Source organism: Malaclemys terrapin, chromosome 6 (assembly GCF_027887155.1).
Source record: "Malaclemys terrapin pileata isolate rMalTer1 chromosome 6, rMalTer1.hap1, whole genome shotgun sequence".
Classification (NCBI taxonomy): domain Eukaryota; kingdom Metazoa; phylum Chordata; order Testudines; family Emydidae; genus Malaclemys; species Malaclemys terrapin.
Window position 1 is genome coordinate 118944986 of NC_071510.1, and position 19643 is coordinate 118964628.

A 19643-nucleotide genomic window follows, 5' to 3' on the forward strand; every position below is an offset into this window, starting at 1 on the left:
TTTTTGAGGTATTTTTCTGCCTCCTAAGGAGAACTGAATGATGCTGTCGTCTTGCCATTCGTAAGATGGAGCATTGCCAGATATTTAATAAAATAGTTCAAGTCCATCGTCCTGGCCAATTGTTTTGCTTGATTAAAAGCTGACCTCATTGCAACCACATCATGGGCATAATTGTGTTAAAGAGCTGTATTTTAATTGCTGGTTCTCCCCATACTAGCTCTTTCTTTTCTCTGGATTTTTGCAATATAAGCTTCTTAGTAGTAAACTTCAGGACTTTCACAGTCAGTGCTCTAGGCCGACTTCTTGGAGCTGGCTTGGGGACAAGGGCCCAGTGTGCCTGTTTTATATCAAAACAAAAATCTGCCAGCAGATGCAACGTACTTAGCAATTTAGGGACAAATTCAGAGTGTTTACCTTTCTCTGTTCCTTCAGGGACATCCACAAACCTGATGTTACATTATTGTTAGTGGTTTTCTAGATCATTAGCTTGGTCTTAATAGTCTTGATATAATTACAGTTCTTCATAACCTGCAAATTGTTTTCTTTGAAGTCATCTTCCACTTCACCTGTCCGTCTGAATCTCTGTCATGGTGGTCTGTAGGGTGGAAACTGTAGATTTAATTTCAACAGTATTTGTAGCCACCTGTTGTGGGACAGTCATCAGCTGCACTCCATCAGGCTCAGGCATTATCTTGTTTGTAGAAGTTGGGAGGCAGATCTTTGGGGTTTTTTTGGTGCTTTTGGAATCAGAGGAAGATGTGAGCTACAGGGCATCTTGGGGGTTTCAGTAGTCTGGTGCAATATTTCTTGGGGTTAGATGTTGTGTTTTAGCGGACGTTTGGGGATTTTCTGTGGGCCTCTTTAGAGCTCAAGCAACCTGCATCCACATTGATCTCAGTGCACTCTGGTGTCCCTAAATATTTCCTGTATCAGAGCTGGCCTCTCCATTTTCTTTGTTCACTTTTAAAACAAATGCGTATGAAGTGTAAATGTCAGAGCAGTTTTTAAAATATATGCATTATTTTAGTGAGTGACTAAGCTTGGTCAACAATTTAAAATTTTAGACTGTATATTTTGGGTAGTTAAATACAGCCTCCTTTTTTTGGCGGTGGGGGGGGACTTTTTCGGAAACAGGCATAGATTGGATACAGGCCCAATGTGCTAAGCATTGTATAAACGTGAATTTAGAGCATTTTCTCATAATGTAAAAGTCAGTTTGTAAATAGAAACAATAGCTTAATCCTTATGACTATTCTCTCTTCTCCCTGCAGAGACATAACATACAGCATTTCCCTGGAAGCTGTGACGACACTTGTTGTCTTCCTTTCCTGCCAACTATTTCACAAGGAAATTCTGCGAGAGAGCGTCATTCATAAATACCTGATGCGTGGCCGATGGTACGTCACATTACAGTGCTGCATTCGACACAGAGAAAAGCAAATAGTTTTTCATGCTGTTGATAAACTTCTGTTCTGTGTTCATAGATTGTTGTACTTGTCGACAGTGTCAGGAGAGGAACATGTAATAAGTTTTATTGCATTATGCTGCCACTTTTATAAAAAAAAAAAAAAAAAAAAATCCAAAACATTGCCAAATGTTAGTGAAATGTTTCACATTTAAGGTTCCCCACACCCTGGCTTCAGTACAGCTTTATTTTGGATCCCGTTTGCCGTTATAACTTGATATGTATCCTTTATAAATTTTATTAATTACTTAAAACTTTTATTTTAAAAGAAATCATTTACTTTTATCTGTGCGTTTTTTTTTTTTTTTTTTTTGTATTCCTTTCTTTAGTACCTGAGTGCCTCAAAAATGCTCCTGAAATTATTCCTTATTAGATAAGGAAGTATGAACCCTATTTGTATAGATGGGGAAAGTGAAAGACAGAGGCTTGGTAGGCCCTGAACTTGTAAACACTGAATCATATACTTAACTTTACTTACATGAGTAGTCCCATTGGCTTTGGAGAATTTAGGTAATTAATTCTGAATTGTTTTTAAACATGTGGTGGTTTCCCTTGCTTTAATTTATTTAGTTCCAACAACTCTCTTCTCTACCACTAAGAGTCACTGAGGTGAGGTCATGTGTTTCACTAATCAATGTAAATTGGTCCCAACTAGTTTGATAACTATAAATGTTGGAGAAAATACAGTCTATCTGTTTTATGTAGCCAAGATGCAGAGGAATAATAGAATAAGAACTGTATATTTCCTTTCACTGAATAAAAATGTTCTTCTTGGGGGCAAAATATGAAGGAGCAAATTGAAAGGATACTATCAGTTTCATACTGAAAACAAACATAAGTCTGTAGGCCCCAGTCCTGCAAGCGATTCCATACAGTGCTCTGCTGATGTCAGTGGTGCGCTGCAGGAGACCACCTGTGCAGAGTTGCTTGTTACAGGATCACTACATTACTGATAACATCATAGATTATTAAAAGTGAAAGAATATTAAAAAAATCCCACTTTCTTGAGTGCTGTTTATGCTCTAGCTTTAAACTGTAAGAGAAACAAAAAATAAACACTGGCAATATTAGGGTTACCATATCTCATAAATAAAAAAAGAGGACCCTCCACGGGCCATGGCCCCGCCCATTTCCCCACCCCTAGCCCCGCCCCAACTCCGCCCCTTCCCCCACCCTAACTCCGCCCCCTCCTCCCTCCCACTCCCAGCCAGGGGGAAAGGGCTGCCCCAGTGCTACCAGCATCACGGTTTCCCGGGCAGCCCCCAGACCCTGCGCCCCCAGCCGGCGCTTCCTCAGCGCAGCTGGTGCCCGGGAGGGGAAGCGCCCAGCCGGGGGCGCAGGGTCTGGAGGCTGCCCAGCAAACCGTGAAGCCGGTAGCGCTCGGGCTTTGGGCAGCCCCCATGCCTCCGGACCCTGTGCCCCCGGCCGGGCACTTCCCCTCCGGGGCTCCGGCGGCTCTGCGTAACTTACACTGTATAAGTTACACAGAGCCGAAGAGGAGCAGAGCCCCCGCAGCTGGAGGCTCTGCTCCTCTTAGGCTCTGTTTAAGAGCCGGGCTGCCCCAGCGCTACCGGCTTTGGGCAGCCCCCGTGCCTCCGGACCCTGCGCCGCCGGAGCCCGGGAGGGGAAGTGCCCGGCTGGGGGCGCAGGGTCCGGAGGCAAGGGGGCTGCCCGAAGCCGGTAGCTCTCGGGCAGCCCGGCTCTTAAACAGAGCCTCCAGCGGCCGGGGCTCTGTGTAACTGACACTGTGTCAGTTACACAGAGCCCAGGGGGCTGGAGGCTTTTCTCCTCTTTGGCTCTGTGTAACTTAGGGTTACCATTCGTCCGGATTTACCCGGACATGTCCTCCTTTTTGTGCTAAAAATAGTGTCCGGGGGGAATTTGTAAAGCACTCACAATGTCCGGGATTAGCAGAGCGAGCAGCTGGGAGGGCTGCAGGGAAGTCCCGGGCTGGACTTAGGAGCAGCTGTAGAGGAGCCGGATCCGCCCTGCATTCTGAGCCGGCAGCTCCCTTGCAGCCCAGTCTGGCAGCACTGTGCAGGGCCAGACCGGGTTTTGTTGTGCAGGGCCAGGGACCGGGTTTTGTTGTGCTGGGGAGCTCAGCCACGTGTCGGGCTCGGCTGCACAGAGCTCAACACTCTGTTCTGAGCAGCAGGGTAAGGAGGTCAGGGGGCAGGAAGGTTCTGGAGGTGGCAGTCAAGAAACGGGGGGGGCTTTTTGGGGGGGTGGAGAAGGTTTTGGGCACTCAGGGTGCAGGTAGGGGGTAGGGTCCTGGGGGGCATTTGGGGGGGGTCTTAGGAGGGGGCAGTTAGGGGACAAGGAACAGGGAGTCTTAGGTAGGGGGTGGGGTTCTGGAGGGCAGTTAGGAGCAGGGGTCCCAGGAGGGGGCAGTCAGGGGACAAGGAGCAGGGGGGGAGTGTTTGGGAGTTCTGGGGGGGGCTGTCAGGTGGCAGGGGTGGGGAGATGGATCGGAGCAGTCAGGGGACAGGGAGCAGAGGGGTTTAGATGGGTTGGGAGTTCTGGGGGGGGGGGCTGTCAGGGGGTGGGGAGTGGTTGGATGGGGCGTGGGAGTCCCAGGGGTCTGTCTGGGGGTGGGGGTGTGGATAAGGGTTGGGGCAGTCAGGGGACAAGAGGCAGGGAGGCTTAGATAGGGAGTGGAGTCCTGGGGGGCATTGGGGCAGGGGTCCCAGGAGGGGGCAGTCAGGGGACAAGGAACGGGGGGAGGGTTGGGGGTTTTGGGGGGGGCGGGAAGTGGGAGGGGCAGGGGCGGGGCTAGGGCGGGGCTCCTCCCGTCCTCTTTTTTTCTTGCTGAAATATGGTAACCCTAGTGTAACTGACACTGGGTCAGTTACACAGAGCCCCAGGGGCTGGAGGCTCCAGCCGCCCCCGCTCTGTTTAAGAGCTGGGCTGCCCAAGCGCTACCGGCTTCGGGCAGCCCCCGTGCCTCCAGACCCTGCGCCCCCAGCCGGGCACTTCCCCTCCCGGGCTCCGGCGGCGCAGGGTCCGGAGGCACGGGGCTGCCCGAAGCCGGTAGCGCTCGGGCAGCCCGGCTCTTAAATAGAGACGCAGGGACTGGAGCCTCCAGCCGCAGGGGCTGTGTGTAACTGACACAGTGTCAGTTACACAGAGCCGGGCTGCCCGAGAGCTACCGGCTTCGGGCAGCCCCGAGCCTGGAGACCCTGCGCCGCCGGAGCCCGGGAGGGGAAGTGCCCGGCTGGGGGCGCAGGGTCTCCAGGCACGGGGCTGCCCGAAGCCGGTAGCGCTCGGGCAGCCCGGCTCTTAAACAGAGCCTCCAGCGGCTGGGGCTCTGTGTAACTGACACTGTGTCAGTTACACACAGCCCCGGCGGCTAGAGGCTCCAGTCCCGGCAGCTCTATTTAAGAGCCGGGCTGCCGGAGCGCTACCGGCTTCGGGCAGCCCCGTGCCTCCAGACCCTGCGCCCCCAGCCGGGCACTTCCCCTCCCGGGCTCCAGCGGCGCAGGGTCTCCAGGCACAGGGCTGCCCGAAGCCGGTAGCGTTCAGGCAGCCGGGCTCTTAAACAGAGCCGCCATTTTCCCGGACATGTTCCGCTTTTTGGCAATTCCCCCCCGACGGGGGTTTGAGTGCCGAAAAGCCGGACATGTCCGGGAAAAAGAGGACGTATGGTAACCCTAGGCAATATTAGCTGTAGACAGTAATTCTCCTATAGGCCTGCTGCTGCGGCTTGCTCCTTTTTATATAGCTGATAGAGTGCTTGGCGCACATGTACAGCAATGGGCAAATCAACATAAGTGTCGGGATGGATAAAAATCAATGAATTTTTAAATCCCCCCCCCCCTGATTTTTTAAAATTTAAATTAAATAGAGATTTATTAATTAAAAATAGATCTATTAAAATTAAATTTGAAATTGACAACATATGTTTAGACCTAAATTTATAATCTATTACAATCATTGAAATTAAATACAAAAATATGAAGAAATACATATTTGCTGCGAAGTTTCCAAGAGAGTCAAGCCACTGAACTGGTGGAAATCACTGCCTAAGCATGGGGAACCGGAGTTTGCTAAGATGCTAAATCAGCTTTTGAAAGCAGTATCCTCATCTGCAACTGCATAGAGAATATTTTCTTCTTTTCAGGTTATTGAACTAGTTTATTCAAAGTTAATAAACCAAATGGGAGTTGAAAAAGCAGGAAAGCTTGTTTTCCTCTTCCAATCTATGGATAAAAACTAATGTGAGAGGACGAGTGCTACTAAATCTATAATCTTTAAGGATGTGGTGATCAGAAACACAGTTCAATTCACTAACTACAAATACTTCCTTGGGTTACAAAAATTAATTTTAAATGAAAAATATGTTTTCATAAACTTTTTTCGTATGTATTCAGCACATTTAAGGCAGTTTTATTTAATTAAAAATGTTTTTTGTGCATTTTCAAATTAATTTGATTTTCCATCCAATTAGAGCCTGACTCAAATCACAAGTTAAATATTAGTCAACTAGTAAAAAGTTAGCTATATAATTGCTTAAATAAATGAGTATACAGTGTGTCCTCCTGGTTAGCAAGAAACAACACTAAATTTAGTGTAACGGTTCTATGTAGTTGCAAATCAAACATTTTAATGGTATCAACCAGTGAGATTCAACCTGTCTTTGGGAAAACAACTAAAATGTACAAATGCAAAACACAATTAAAATCAATTACTTAAATCACGGTTTCTTGCTTGTTGATTAAAATTAGTGATTTAAATTGCTTTGATTTAAATCAGTCCACTCTCATACGTGTTAATGTCCTTAAGATGGAGTAAGTGACCAGCATTAGGAGAGACTCTTTAAACAAGTATCTACAACCCTGGCTACCATTTACATTCTGAAGAACAAAAGGAGGCATCAAACCTATAACTTGGTCAAGTTGCATACCTCACTAAGTTTCCTTATTAAAGAGAAGAATGATGGTCTTGTGGATAAAGCACTGGGCTGTGAGCGGAGATACCTGGGATCGATTCCTGGCTGTCTCTGCCACTCTCAACTATTCCAGTCTTTATCTATCTCAAATATTTCTATAGAACCCATTGCCATACCACTTAGAAATTATGGCAGATTATTATTATCTACTTCCTTGGCTTTATGTTTAAGTAGTGAATATTGGGAAACCACTCTGAAGATGCAAGGCTCTAAGAATTTAATGGCATTTATTTTTTTTCTCTTAAATCACTATACTACAGGAAAAATTATATTAAACTTACTTATGTCTTATTTAACCTTAGGCAAGATACTTAATTTCATTGTGCCTCAGCTTCCCCCTCTGTAAAACTGGGATGTTTACTGAATTAAGCCTCTGTGGATTAGGTAATGTCTGCAGAGATCTCTAAATTGCTTGGATGGAATGCACTGTAGAGGTGCTAAATATTCCAGTTCTGAGTTTTTATTCACATGGTTAATACCTGTCCTCTTGTGCAAATATATTTATATTAATCTCAATTTTAAGTTCTAGTGCAGTTACCAATGTAGTTATTTCATGTACTTTGATAAATATTAGATTTTTTTCTTTTTCAGTCTCCCATACACCAGCAGACTTGTGAAAACATTATTATATAACTTCATTAGACAAGAGAGAAGCCCTCCCCCAGGTTCCCATGTCTTCCAGCAGCAGACAGATGGAGGAGGATTGCTTTATGGTTTTGCATCTGGGGTGGCAAGTAAGTCTTACCTTTCTTCTAAACAGCTATCCAAATCTGTAGTTTGTGTAATAAGTTTTGTTTACACATGCAATTCATTTCCTTTTGCAGCGATAATACCTGTACCTGTGATTGTGGGGATTTAACCAGTAGCAGGGAAGAGTGAGCAGGAGCAGGGCCCAGCAGCAGAGAGGACTTTTTTTGCAGGTTTTAATAGGTTTGAGGACAGATCTGGAAGGTGGAGCCGGAACTGGGCAAAATTAGAAATAATTCAGAATCTCTGCCACTCTCAAGTATTCAAGTCATTATCAATCTTGAATATTGCTATAGAATCCATCGCCATAGCACTTTAAAAATAATAATCTGCCATAATTTCTACCGCTTTGGCTTTAAGTAGTGAATATTGGGAAACCACTCTGAAGATGTAAGGTTCTAAGAGTTATGGCAAAAAGAACAGGAGTACTTGTGGTACCTTGGAGACTAACAAATTTATTTGAGCATAAGCCCATTTCTTCAGATGCATAGAATGGAACATATATTGGGGAGATATATATATACACATACAGAGAGCATGAAAAGGTGGGAGTTTCAAGAATCTATCTCCCAATGTAAGTATTCTCACACTTCTTATCAAGCTGTCTGTACTGGGCTATCTTGATTATCACTTCAAAAGTTTTTTCTCTTACTTAATTGGCATCTCAGAGTTGGTAAGACAGCTCCCACCTTTTCATGCTCTCTGTATGTGTATATATATCTCCTCAATATATGTTCCATTCTATGCATCCGAAGAAGTGGGCTGTAGCCCATGAAAGCTTACGCTCAAATAAATTTGTTAGTCTCTAAGGTGCCACAAGTACTCCTGTTCTTTTTCTGGATACAGACTAACACGGCTGCTACTTTGAAACCTGAGAGTTATGGCAGTTATTGTTTTCTCTTAAATTACTGTACTACAGGAAAAATTGCATTAAATATATTAAGTGTAATAACAAGGGAAAGCTTCTCCCAAGACATGATATGAATCATTCTTGTAAGCCATCCTTTTCTGGATGTCTGCTATAATTTGAAGTAATTTTGTCTCTGCAACGATTGCAGATAAGTCTTAAATGCATCATTGCACGTGGTGGAAAGGTGGTTACATGCATTTTATTTTCATTTTCCTCTTGTTTAGAAGTGTATTGAAGAAAAATTAATTAGAAATAATTATGCCAAATTACACATTGGAAGATATGTAAAATGGTGACCATAAACTGATTGACTCTTTAACACCTCTGATTGTTTTAATCTAGGATTATACAATTTTTTTTTTTTTGGTTGAATAGGAAGGAACAAACTTACATAATTATCTATTTGTTGTACTTGCTTGATGGAGCTGGAGGGATAGTGGCCTAATCAGTTTTGCAACACTTTATCTGTGCCTCCACTATGGGCACTATGTGGCACTGTAACCCATACTGTAAACCTAGAATACAGCGATTTAAAGGGTTTTTTCCATCACTGTAACAGGTTTTTCCCTGAGCAACAGTAGCTAGGTTGACAGTAGCATTCTTCCCTCGACCTAGTCGAATCTACAATGATGGTTAGTTCAACATAGCTATTGCATTCAGGACTGTGGAGCTATGTTAACCTAAGTTTGAAGTGTGGACCAGACCTTATGCTCCAACATATCCAGATTCTAGAATGTTGATGGTTAGTTACTTTCATCACAGGCACGGTATATAAACTGAGTACCATGTAGCGTGTTGTGGTTTGGTCTTCTGCTTAAAATCAGAGGTACTGTCTGCTGAGACGATACTAAAGGTCCTATGTCATCTTCCTAAGATTAGGGTTTTTCCTACTGTCCTTGATAACAGCTTTTCATCTGTCTCACTTTTGTGCTGAGTTCTGGCTTGTTGTTGCCAAGGGGGGGTTGTATTTCTGTATATGTGTGTTCAGTGTATAGTATGCAAAGTCCTTTGAGATGAGTAGTGCTACATAATGGGAAGAAGAGAATATATCTACTATGTTAAATAAACATTGTACATTCCTTTTTTTTTTTTTAAATCTGACCAGTTAAATGACTACTCTGTGCAAGTGTGTTGCTAGTGGAATGTAGACTTTCTATTTTATTCTTTTGTGAAATCCATTCAGTGACTGCTTCTCTAAGGAGTATTAAAATTCAGACCCTGAGTGATTTGCCAGGAAATACTTTACGGTCCAACTGGGACTGTGTATCTGGATCTCCTCATGGAGGCGGTAAAAGAGCATGTCTTTATAACACAGTGCATAGTGCTAAACATAGTGCTATTTACACATAAAGAGATATAGTCACACACATCTTTATATCTGTTAGCCCATATTTCTTTCAAAATTTCAAATTCTGTTTACAGTTTTCTAATAGGGAAATATGCTGACACTGACAGTGTTTGAATTGTGCCCAGAATCTGTTATAAAGTAGTTGTTTCCCTTGCAATATAATTTGACACTTCTTTTTTAAATAACTGAACATTTATATATACATATATTGTTCATAAAAATCATGTTATCCTGAGGGTTCTGACACCCAGTCCCTGTTCTACCCACCAATCCACTTTTCTTCCTCTTATTTCAGTCTTAGAAGGATATAGTGATAACTACTTTAAAACTGTTTAAAAGGTGAGTTTCTGTATGGTTTGTGATCTTGTTTACGATATGGAAAACAACCTTTACTATATATTTTCTTGATTCCTGCTGTTTCTCTCCATGTCTTCCTCCATAGTCCCAGGCTTTCCAATCATGCTCCAATATCTGCCCACTTCAAAGGGACATCAGCTACCATGGCCAAATTACCTCCCCCCCCCCCCATACCCAGACACCCCCCCCCCCCCCGAACCTCACCCCCCCACACACCTCCACTCTGCCAAGCCCCACCCTCTCCTGCATCTGGACCCTCTGTGAGCCCCTCCCCCTGCACCCAGATGACCTGCTGCTGAGCCCCCCTTGAATTTGCACCCTGATGAGCCCCCCCGCACCTGGACTTCCCCGGCAAGCCTTCACCTCCCCGCCCCCCCCCGATCCCCAACTAGCTGCACCTGGACCCCACCCACCAAGGCCCACTCTCCTAGCATCAATGTTCCCTCTAAGCTGCGCAACCGTGCAAGAGTCAATCAAGTGCCACACACTTGATTAGTAGAACCGTGCACCGTGGTGATGTGTGTTCCGGTGCTCCTCCCCCCGCTGCCCTGCTGCTGCGCTGCTCCTGCCCTCTGCTTTGGAGCCCCTGGCCAGCTGCTCCCGGGACCCTCTTGCTTGCTGTGCAGAGAGGGGCAGGAGGGAAGGGGTACTGATGTCAGGGGTGGAGGTGAGGCGCGGTGAGGGGACACCATGTTCCCCATCTCCACAGAGCGGGAGAAGGGGGACGGGGCTTGGGAATTAGATGCGGCTGCTGTGGTCTGTACGAGCCTTCACTGGCGAGTGCCTCTCTGCTTAAAGAGACAGCGCACGGTCTCTCATACACTTCCCCAGCAGCCAGCACACACACACACACACACACACACACACACACACACACACACACACAGTCTGTGTGTGTCTCTCTCTCTCTCTCACACTCACACTCACACACACTCTCTGTTTCTTTCACACTCACCTCCCAACACATATTTGTGTTATTGTTTTTGTTGTTACTTGGTACTTCCTGCAATGCACATATATTCTCTGTAATTTTATTCTTTCAAAGTGCTGTCATTTTAGTTTTTTGACTGGTCTCTGCATTTCATAATTTATTTCTCTCTTATGCTTAAATTTAATTCTTTGAGTACTGAGTTCTAAAATGCCTGACCTGTCTTACCTGGAGTAATTATCCCTATGGTAACTTTTTAAAAATATATATAATATATATTATATCTATATTAAGTTTTTTGTTTCTACTGGTGGTGCACATCCGCACGTTACCTTGATATTGGTGCACATAACAAAATTAATTCTGCACATGGGTCGAAAAAATTAGAGGGAACATTGCCCAGCACCCGGACTCACCCCTGCTGAGCCCTATCCCCCTCCACTCTCAGACCCTCCCCCCGCCGAGTCCCAACCACCCAATCACCTGGACCCCCCTGCACCCGGAATCTTCAACGAGCCCCTATGCATCCAGATCCCACACCCATTTAGACCCCTCACCAAGCTGCCTGCATCCAGATTGCCCCACAATGAACCCTCTCGCCCCACATGAAGCTCCTCTACACTTTGATCCTACTGAGCTGAGCCTACTTGCCCCACACCTGGATTGGGGGCCAACGCTGTGCATGCATGGGAGACTCTGTCCCTCTCGCTTGTTGTCCTGGTGCACCTGGCGCGGAGGGGCAGGGCCCTGGGCTCTTTCTGAGGCAGTGCACTGTCAAGAGTCAGGTGCAGCCTCACTACAGAGTCTGTATCCTGAGGTGGGTGGGGGGCCTGCAGAGTGATCTCCCATCTCTGTACAGCCAGTGGCCTGTGCTCCCCACTGCCATGGCAGAGCCTCCACATTTATTTATTGAATTTTTTTTTTGGGTGCAGAATTTTTAATTTATTAGCACAAAATTCCCTCAGGAGTAAACAAATACAGCACTTGTGTAGACTGGGCCTGTGTGTAGTGGATGGGATTGTGGGAATACAGGAAAGTTAAGCAGCATGAATTACAGTATTTGCGTGCCCTCAAATCAATGATATAGAGAATACGGCAATCTGCTTGCCCTGTTCCAATCTATTCAAATTGCCACTGTTACAAATTCTTTTTCACACACATGGTGCCTCTGTGTGAATTCCTTCTTACTATATTTCCTTATCAAGTTCAAATTTTTTGTCCTCATCTCTGAAGTGCTCTGTTCTAATCTCCTCCTATGCCTCTCTCCCCTTTACTCTTCCTAAACAAAACTTCTAACAACTCCCTTGGTGTCCTCCCACACTAGTTTTCATGCTTCTGCTTTCATTGCCATTGTTCCATCTCATGATGAATCAGTCTTCATTTAAAATTTTCTTAAAACACTATTTTCCCATGAAATCACCCCAGAAAAGATCCACCCCAGAAAAAAAAAGACGTACTTGTCTTGTCCTTTTTCTTTTAAGGTGTTGCTCTAGTTTACTCGTGGTGGTATTCTGCAACAAAAAAATAAAAATTCTGCACACAATATTTTAAAATTCTGCAAAATTCTGCATATTTGTCAAAATAACACAATATAATCACACCAGTTTCAATTATGTTGGCCATTTTTTTCAAAATACCTGTCAGCAAATATGTTTGTAACAATACAAGTAACAAAAAAGATTCAGGAAATGTTTTTTGACAAATAGATTCTATACTAGGTATATTAATACAGAACTCTGAGTAATAATTTATTTAAACTACAAAACAGAACTGTATTTCCTGCACCCCCCAAAACAGTGCAAAGGCTTGGGGGAGTCAGGGGTAACAGAGGAGCTGAGGAAGAGGGAAGTAAATTGCTGGGAAGGAGTCAGGGTGTGAACTTGGAGGGTTGTTGGGTATGGGTGGGAAAAGTATGGAACAGGTTTTTTGGGGTGGCTGGGAGGGATTGTTATGGAGCTTCCCCCATGCAGACCCTGGCTGACCCCTAGCTTCTCCCATTCAGTTAGGCACATCTGCCTCTGTCCCATGTGTGTCTCTGCCCTCACCCAGCCACTCCTCTGTACCTATGTCTCCCTGTCCCCCCTCCACCTAGCCCATTGTGTCTCTGTGCCCTCACCCAGGCACTCCCCTGTCCCTGTGTTTCCCTGTACCCCACTCTGGTGTCTCTGTGCTCCCACCCATCTTCCCTGTGTACCTGTACCCTCTTCCCTGTGTCCTCATGTCTCTGTGCCCCCATCCAGCCACTCCCCTGTAACCCTTCCTCCATCCCAATGTGTGTCTAATGTACCATGACACTATGTCCCTGTACCTCCCTCCCCCCTGTGGCCCAGTGCCTCCACTCCTATTCAGCCCCTGTCCCAGTCTGTCCTCCCCCACTAGACCTTATGAGCCCCTGGCTGACCCCCCAGCAGTCCCACACTGTCTGTTTCCCCATAGCCCCTGACTCCTGACCTGGTCCCCTGTGAAGAAGGCAGCTCTCTCTCTTCCCTTGCTGGTGGGGAGCTGCAGCTTTGTTCTATCGCCACTGCACCCTCTGGTGGGCAAAAGGTGGAAGATGATTTAGTTGGGGATTGGTCCTGCTTTGAGCAGGGACTTAGACCTGATGACCTCCTGAGGTCCCTTCCAACCCCGATATTCTGTGATTCTATACAGAAGTTATTTTCTGCTGGGAACTGCTGCCATTCTTGCACCACAGCGCCCTCTCGTGGGCAAAAGACGGAACTGCAGCAACATTTTGGCAGAAGCTTTTTTCTGTGCAAAAACTTAGAAATCTGCGGGGCTCATTAATTATGTGCATGCGCAATAGCGCAGAATTCCCCCAGGAATATCTCGTTGTATTCATACATGAGTCAGCTAGTGCTTCGTGTGCCTGAATTGTATTCTTTGTCATTTTAGAATATTAAATTTCTTTGGAGTATGGATCATAAGTGAAAATAAGAGGCAGTGTAGTGATAATGTAAATTACATGTTGGTCAGTTCCTGACACTTCTAAGTTAAGCCCTGTGTGCTCCTCTTTTTCATACAGCATCAAATACATTGGCAGGGCACAATAAATAAGGATTTTGAAAATGGAAGCACAAGTTTGCTGGCATGTAAAATTAAAAAGGTTGTAGAAGAGTTTTTAAATTAGGAGCTGGAGGAATACTGACAGAGACATCCCTTAAAGAAAGATCTATTAATGGGGATTCTCTATATCTGAGTAAGGAGGAGAGTATAGAATTTGATAAAGCACAGGTAGGAACTGAAGGGAAACAGTCAAATGAAAAAGAGTCCCATTCGATTACATTACTTAATGGCACACAGCTAAAAGGTGACATATTTTGTAAGTACTTGCATACAAATGCTGTAAGTTTAAATACTAAAATGGGCAAACTTGAGTACCTGGTATTAAAAAGAGATCAAACTAGCTAGAGACATAAAGGATAACAAGAAAACATTTTACAAATACATTAGAAGCAAGAGGAAGACCAAGGACAGGGTAGGCCCATTACTCGGGGTGGGGGTGGGAGTTGAACAATAACAGAAAATATGGAAATGGCAGAGGTGCTTAATGACTTTTGTTTCGGTTTTCACCAAGAAGGTTGGTGGTGATTGGATGTCTACCATAGTGAACACTAGTGAAAATGAGGTAGGATCAGAAGAGGCTAAAATGAGGAAAGAACAAGTTAAAAATTACACAAATTAGATGTCTTCAAGTCACCAGGGACTGATGAAGTGCATCCTAGAATACTCAAGGAGCTGACTGAGGAGATATCTGAGCCATTAGTGATTATCTTTGAAAAGTCATGGAAGACGGGAGAGATTCCAAAAGACTGGAAAAGGGCAAATATAGTGCCAATCTATAAAAAGGGAAATAAGAACAACCCGGGGAATTACAGACCAGTCATCTTAACTTCTGTACCCGGAAAGATAATGGAGCAAATAATTAAGCAATCGGTTTGCAAACATCTAGAAGATAAGAAAGTAACAGCATGGATTTGTCAGGAACAGATCATGTCAAATCAACCTGATAGCTTTCTTAGACAGGATAACAAGCCTTGTAAATGGGGGCAAGTGGTAGACGTGGTATATCTTGACTTTAGTCAAACTTTTGATACTGTCTCACATGACCTTTTCATAAACAAACGAGGGAAATGCAACCTAGATGGAGCTACTATAAGGTGGGTGCAAAACTGGTTGGAAAACCATTCCCAGAGAGTGGTTATCAGTGGTTCACAGTCATGCTGGAAGGACGTAACGAGTGGGATCCTGCAGGGATCAGTTCTGGGTCCGGTTCTGTTCAATATCTTCATTAGTGATTTAAATAATGGCAGACAGAGTACAGTTATAAAGTTTGCGGATGATACCAAGCTGGGAGGGGTTGCAAGTGCTTTGGAGGATAGAATTAAAATTCAAAATGATCTGGACAATCTGGAGAAGTGGCCTGAAGCTAGCTGAAGTAAATGGTCTGAAGTAAACACTATGTCATATCCATACAGAAAGCTGCTGAAAGGATCAGCCTTCATCGCCTAGTTGTTAAATTTTCTAACAAGTACTTTTGTGCTTTCTCCCATGCTGCCCTTCACACTTGGGAAAAGCTCCATGTAAACATTCACAAAACTGATTGATTATCTTCCTTAAAATCCCCCTTTTCCATGACGTCTGCAAAAATCTTGGCAGTGGTTAGGCTGCTGATGTGCTGAGATCACTGCCTATAGTTCTGACCAATACTGTCTCATTGTTTCCTTGTGCTAAGCCATCTGTCTGTCTGTCCATTTGTGGTCTATTGTCTTATATTGTACGCTCTTGGGGGCAGGCATTATCTTTTTTGTTGTGTATTTGTATAGCACTTAGCACAATGAGGTCTTGGTCTATGACTAGATGCTCTGGTAATACAAATAATAATAATAGTGGTGACCATATGGTCCAGCTTATTTACCAAATGTTCTGCAGTACATTTCACATTACCTGGTGATGATATATATTTATTTGTATCATGTTAATACCCAGAGGTATATACACAACGCATCGGGTGGTGGTATCCATGTCAGAATTTAGACTTACTATGCAGTTTAAATTTCTTCACCTGCATTCTAATCACTATTTTATCTCCTTGAGATTATTCTAATATTCCAAATCCATGCCAGCTGAAAATAACCACATTTAAAAAAACAAAAACAAAAAAACCTTGCTGTAAAAATGTTTGTCTCCTCCAATGTGGAATTTCCCCACAGAATTAAAGGAATCTGAGACCCAGGATGGACTACTGAGTCCTGCAACAGAGAAAAGAAGCTTCATATTGTTTGAAAGGAGAGATTCTCTGCTTGCTAGACACTCTTGCTTCTAGCTCCAGGAGCTCCTGAGTGATTGAATTTGAAATTTAGGGCATTCTGGACAGTACAGCAAAGCTTCTATAGATACTTTTTTTAGAATTCTACATTTTAATTTTGTTCTAAATCTGTTATATTTGGACTCATGGTAAATAAGGGACCCTGCCTTTGCAGGCAGAGAGAGACCAAATAATAATAATACTTAGCTCATACTAGTGCTTTTCATCAGTAAATCTCAAAGCTCTTTGCAAAGGAGGTCAGTATTATCACCACTTTACCGAAGGGGAAACTGAGGTGAAGTGATTTGCTTAAGGTCACCTAGCAGGCCAGTTTCAGAGTTGGAAATAGAACCCAGGTCTCTTGAGATGCAGTTGAGTGCTTTAACCACTAGGTGCCACTGTCTCAGTAGCGTTTTAAGACTCTCAAACCTTTTCTAAAATAGTTGTTCTGTAAATTGTATGTGCGATGTACAGAACAGGTGGTGTCCTGGTGCTCATGGAAGATCTTTGTAAGTGTTGTGACCAGTGATGGGTGAAATTTTTTGACAGACTTTTTTCAGTGGAAGATGCAGATTTGGTGGCACCAAAACTTTCTGTGAATTTGTGTCAATGTTGCTAAATTATTTTGGTTAAAAAAAACCTGGAAAAAGCCCTAAAATACGTATCTGAAACATTTAAAAAGATTCATTTTTGACATTTTCTAAACTAGAGGTTTAATTTTTTTGATTAATTTCTTGCTTACAAATTTCCTTATAATATATATTTTTTTAAAAGTAAAAAATTGTTCAAAGTCAAAATGAAACATTTTTGTTTTGGGGTCAAACTAAATGTTTTGTTTGACCCCATAATGACCCCCCCCCCCCCAATTGTATATATTTTGGTACTACCAGTGAACCAAAAAAATCGTTATTCTCCTGGCTCTGATTCACTTTGCAACTCACTGTTAAGATGTGTTACACATAAGTGATTTTTAAAGCATAACTTTTGGGGATGCCTATAAAGATAAATTAGTCTAATGTGTTTTCTGCTGAAGTGAGGTTTTTACCATCCCCGTGCCTCAAAATAAATGGTTGAACTCATATATGCCATATTGCAAATATACTCATGCTGGGACATCCACAGTATACAAGAGCTAGCACACAACTTCATCAAGTTTATCTGAAAACAGGCATCCTTACCTATGACCTTAATGTGTAATGGTTAAATTTTGTCTCACTGGCTGTATTGATGAACTTGGTTAACAGTATATGTGTGGTGTGCTTTATGGTTAAAAATCAGAGGTATCTGTGTCTATTGTGACTGCAGATAATATACATTTTTGTATGCCATAGTATGTCTGTTACATTGGGTAATGTAGGTGTTCAATAATAGGTCATTTAGTTGTAAATGTAATGTAAAGAAGCATTCAACATGTCCTATATATGTGTGGGTTCTAGTTAAAGCTGCATGTTTGCTAGTGAGTTTGACAGGGGAGTGCTGTCTCAGGCCTGGGCTATACTACAAAGTTGACGTAAGCTGCCTTGCATCACACTAGTAATGCATGTGTCTACACTAAAATTTGTTTCCCACCACTGTAAGTGCCCCATTAGGTAGACATAGTAACGCCACCTCCCTGAGCAGCATTAAGTCAATGTCGAGATAGAGGTTGATGCAGCACACGTGTAGACACCGTGTTACCTATGTCGACCCTCACAGTCCTCCAGCAGCTGTCCCACAGTGTCCAACACAGATCGCTCTGGTTACAGTTGTGAACTGCACTGCCAGGGGTCATGTAGACTATGGATGTCCCAGCTCTCCATTGCTGAGTGCAACTGCCCCGCTGACCATGCCGTGCCAGGTGTGCTTTTGTCTGGAACAGACAGGAAATGTTGGATTTCCTGGGCTGTGGGGAGAAGAGGCTGCACGGGCACAGCTCCAATCCAGTGGTAGAAATATGGACATCTACAAACAGATTGCTATGGGGATACAGGAGAAGGGATATGACACAGGCCATGTGAAAGCTAAGGAGATCCAGCAGGCATACAAGAAGCCCAGAAAGGCCAACAATTGATTCAGTGTCGAGCTGCAGGTCTGCTGCTTTTATAACAAGTTGCACGTCACACTTGGCGGAGATCCCACACACCACCGTGGATACTTCCGAGAAGCCTGAGACGCAGCCACCTGCTGTGAACAGCGAGGAGGAGGGAAGGGGGACAGGCGACCAGGAGATCCAGCTGTGCAGTGAGCTAGGACTGATTTTTGACTCCAGCGTACTTCAGCCCATCGAGCACGGGCAAGCCCGATGTAGGGGAAGAAACCTTGGATAAGTGTGTAGATAAATTTTCTATTACAGGAGTGCCTCCTCCACCCTTCCCCCCAAAAAAGTAGGACACTCCTTTTAAATTTTCATTAATTTACTCATGTGGGAAGAGGTAACAGTATAACAAAGCATTATCTGCTTTTTATTCCCCTATAGATTGGGGGGGGAGGGGTGAGCATATGGAGCAATTTGTTTAAGGACACAGTGATGTCTTTTGAATCCTCCTGAGAGATCTCAATGAAATTTTCATGGAGGTACTCTGCAATCCTCTACCAAAGATTTGTAGGGATGGCTGCCTTATTTCTTCCACCATGGTAGGACACTTTCCCACATGAGTCAACGATAACTTCAGCAGGCACCATTGCAGTATACAGGTTAGCAGCATATGGGCCCGGGCAACTTAAAGACGCCAGCAGCAGCTTTGTTGACTCTCTCTCTTACCTTCAGGAGTGAGATATCCACTAAAATCAGCACTGCCTGTGGAAAATAGTGCCAATATTCGCTGTTGCCATATACTACAAGATTTGTGCAACTGAACAATTTCCTCCTCATGTCCCTAACCCTAACCCAGCAAACCATATTCAGCATGGTGGGTGCTGTGACAGGCGCCGTGCACCAGCAGTCCCAAGCAGAGGTGAGAATGTAGTGCTTAAAACTTTAGGGGAGCAAGGGGAGTTAGTTCTGCATCTTAAGTTTCGCTTTCCATAGTGAATAGACTGACGAGGGCACCTCCGTGTGTATCTGCAGCTGCTGCTATTGTGGCCTTCAGAGTCTCCCCCTCCATTCCCATGGAACATCTGAACCAGGTGAGGAGGGGAAAGCAGAGGACTCAGGATGACATGTTGAATGAGATCCTGCAAGTCTGTGCTGCATTGGGCTGTGAGCATAGGGCCTGGAGGATGAATGTTGGAGATAGCCTGGAGATGGAAAATAGTGGAGAGAAGAAAGGCACAGGAAAATGATTGGGAAATGGGGATTCTCAGGCAGCAAACACAGATGCTGCAGACTCTGGTGGACCTGCAGGTTCAACAATCTTGGACTCACCTCCCTCTGCAGCCCACTGAGAACTCAACATTGGGACCTCCCTGTGCTCTTCCCCCCCCCCCCCCCCCCCCAATAACATTCCAGGTGGCATCAGGAGTTGCTGCACTACCACTCCACTCCAGGGGACATTAATGACAAGCACAGTTTCACTGACCTGTGAAAGCCATGGTTGGTGTATGTGTAACTGAAATGGACATAAATGTTCTTTTCCCCTTCATAAGTTCTGTTCTCTTAATTTATTTAGTTTTATTAAATTTTAAATATATTAGTTTTAAAATTTAACGGTTTC

At 44.2% G+C, this 19643-nt stretch overlaps 1 protein-coding gene across 2 annotated transcripts in view; it reads left to right on the forward strand.

Moving 5' to 3' along the window:
- DYM (dymeclin) overlaps nt 1-19643 on the forward strand; it is a 332893-nt gene that overhangs the window by 82451 nt on the left and 230799 nt on the right. For both annotated transcript variants that reach the window (XM_054032077.1, XM_054032078.1), the window contains exons 8-9: nt 1272-1397; nt 7005-7147. In XM_054032077.1, coding sequence (XP_053888052.1) covers nt 1272-1397; nt 7005-7147 — 269 coding nt within the window. The remainder of the gene's footprint in view (nt 1-1271; nt 1398-7004; nt 7148-19643) is intronic.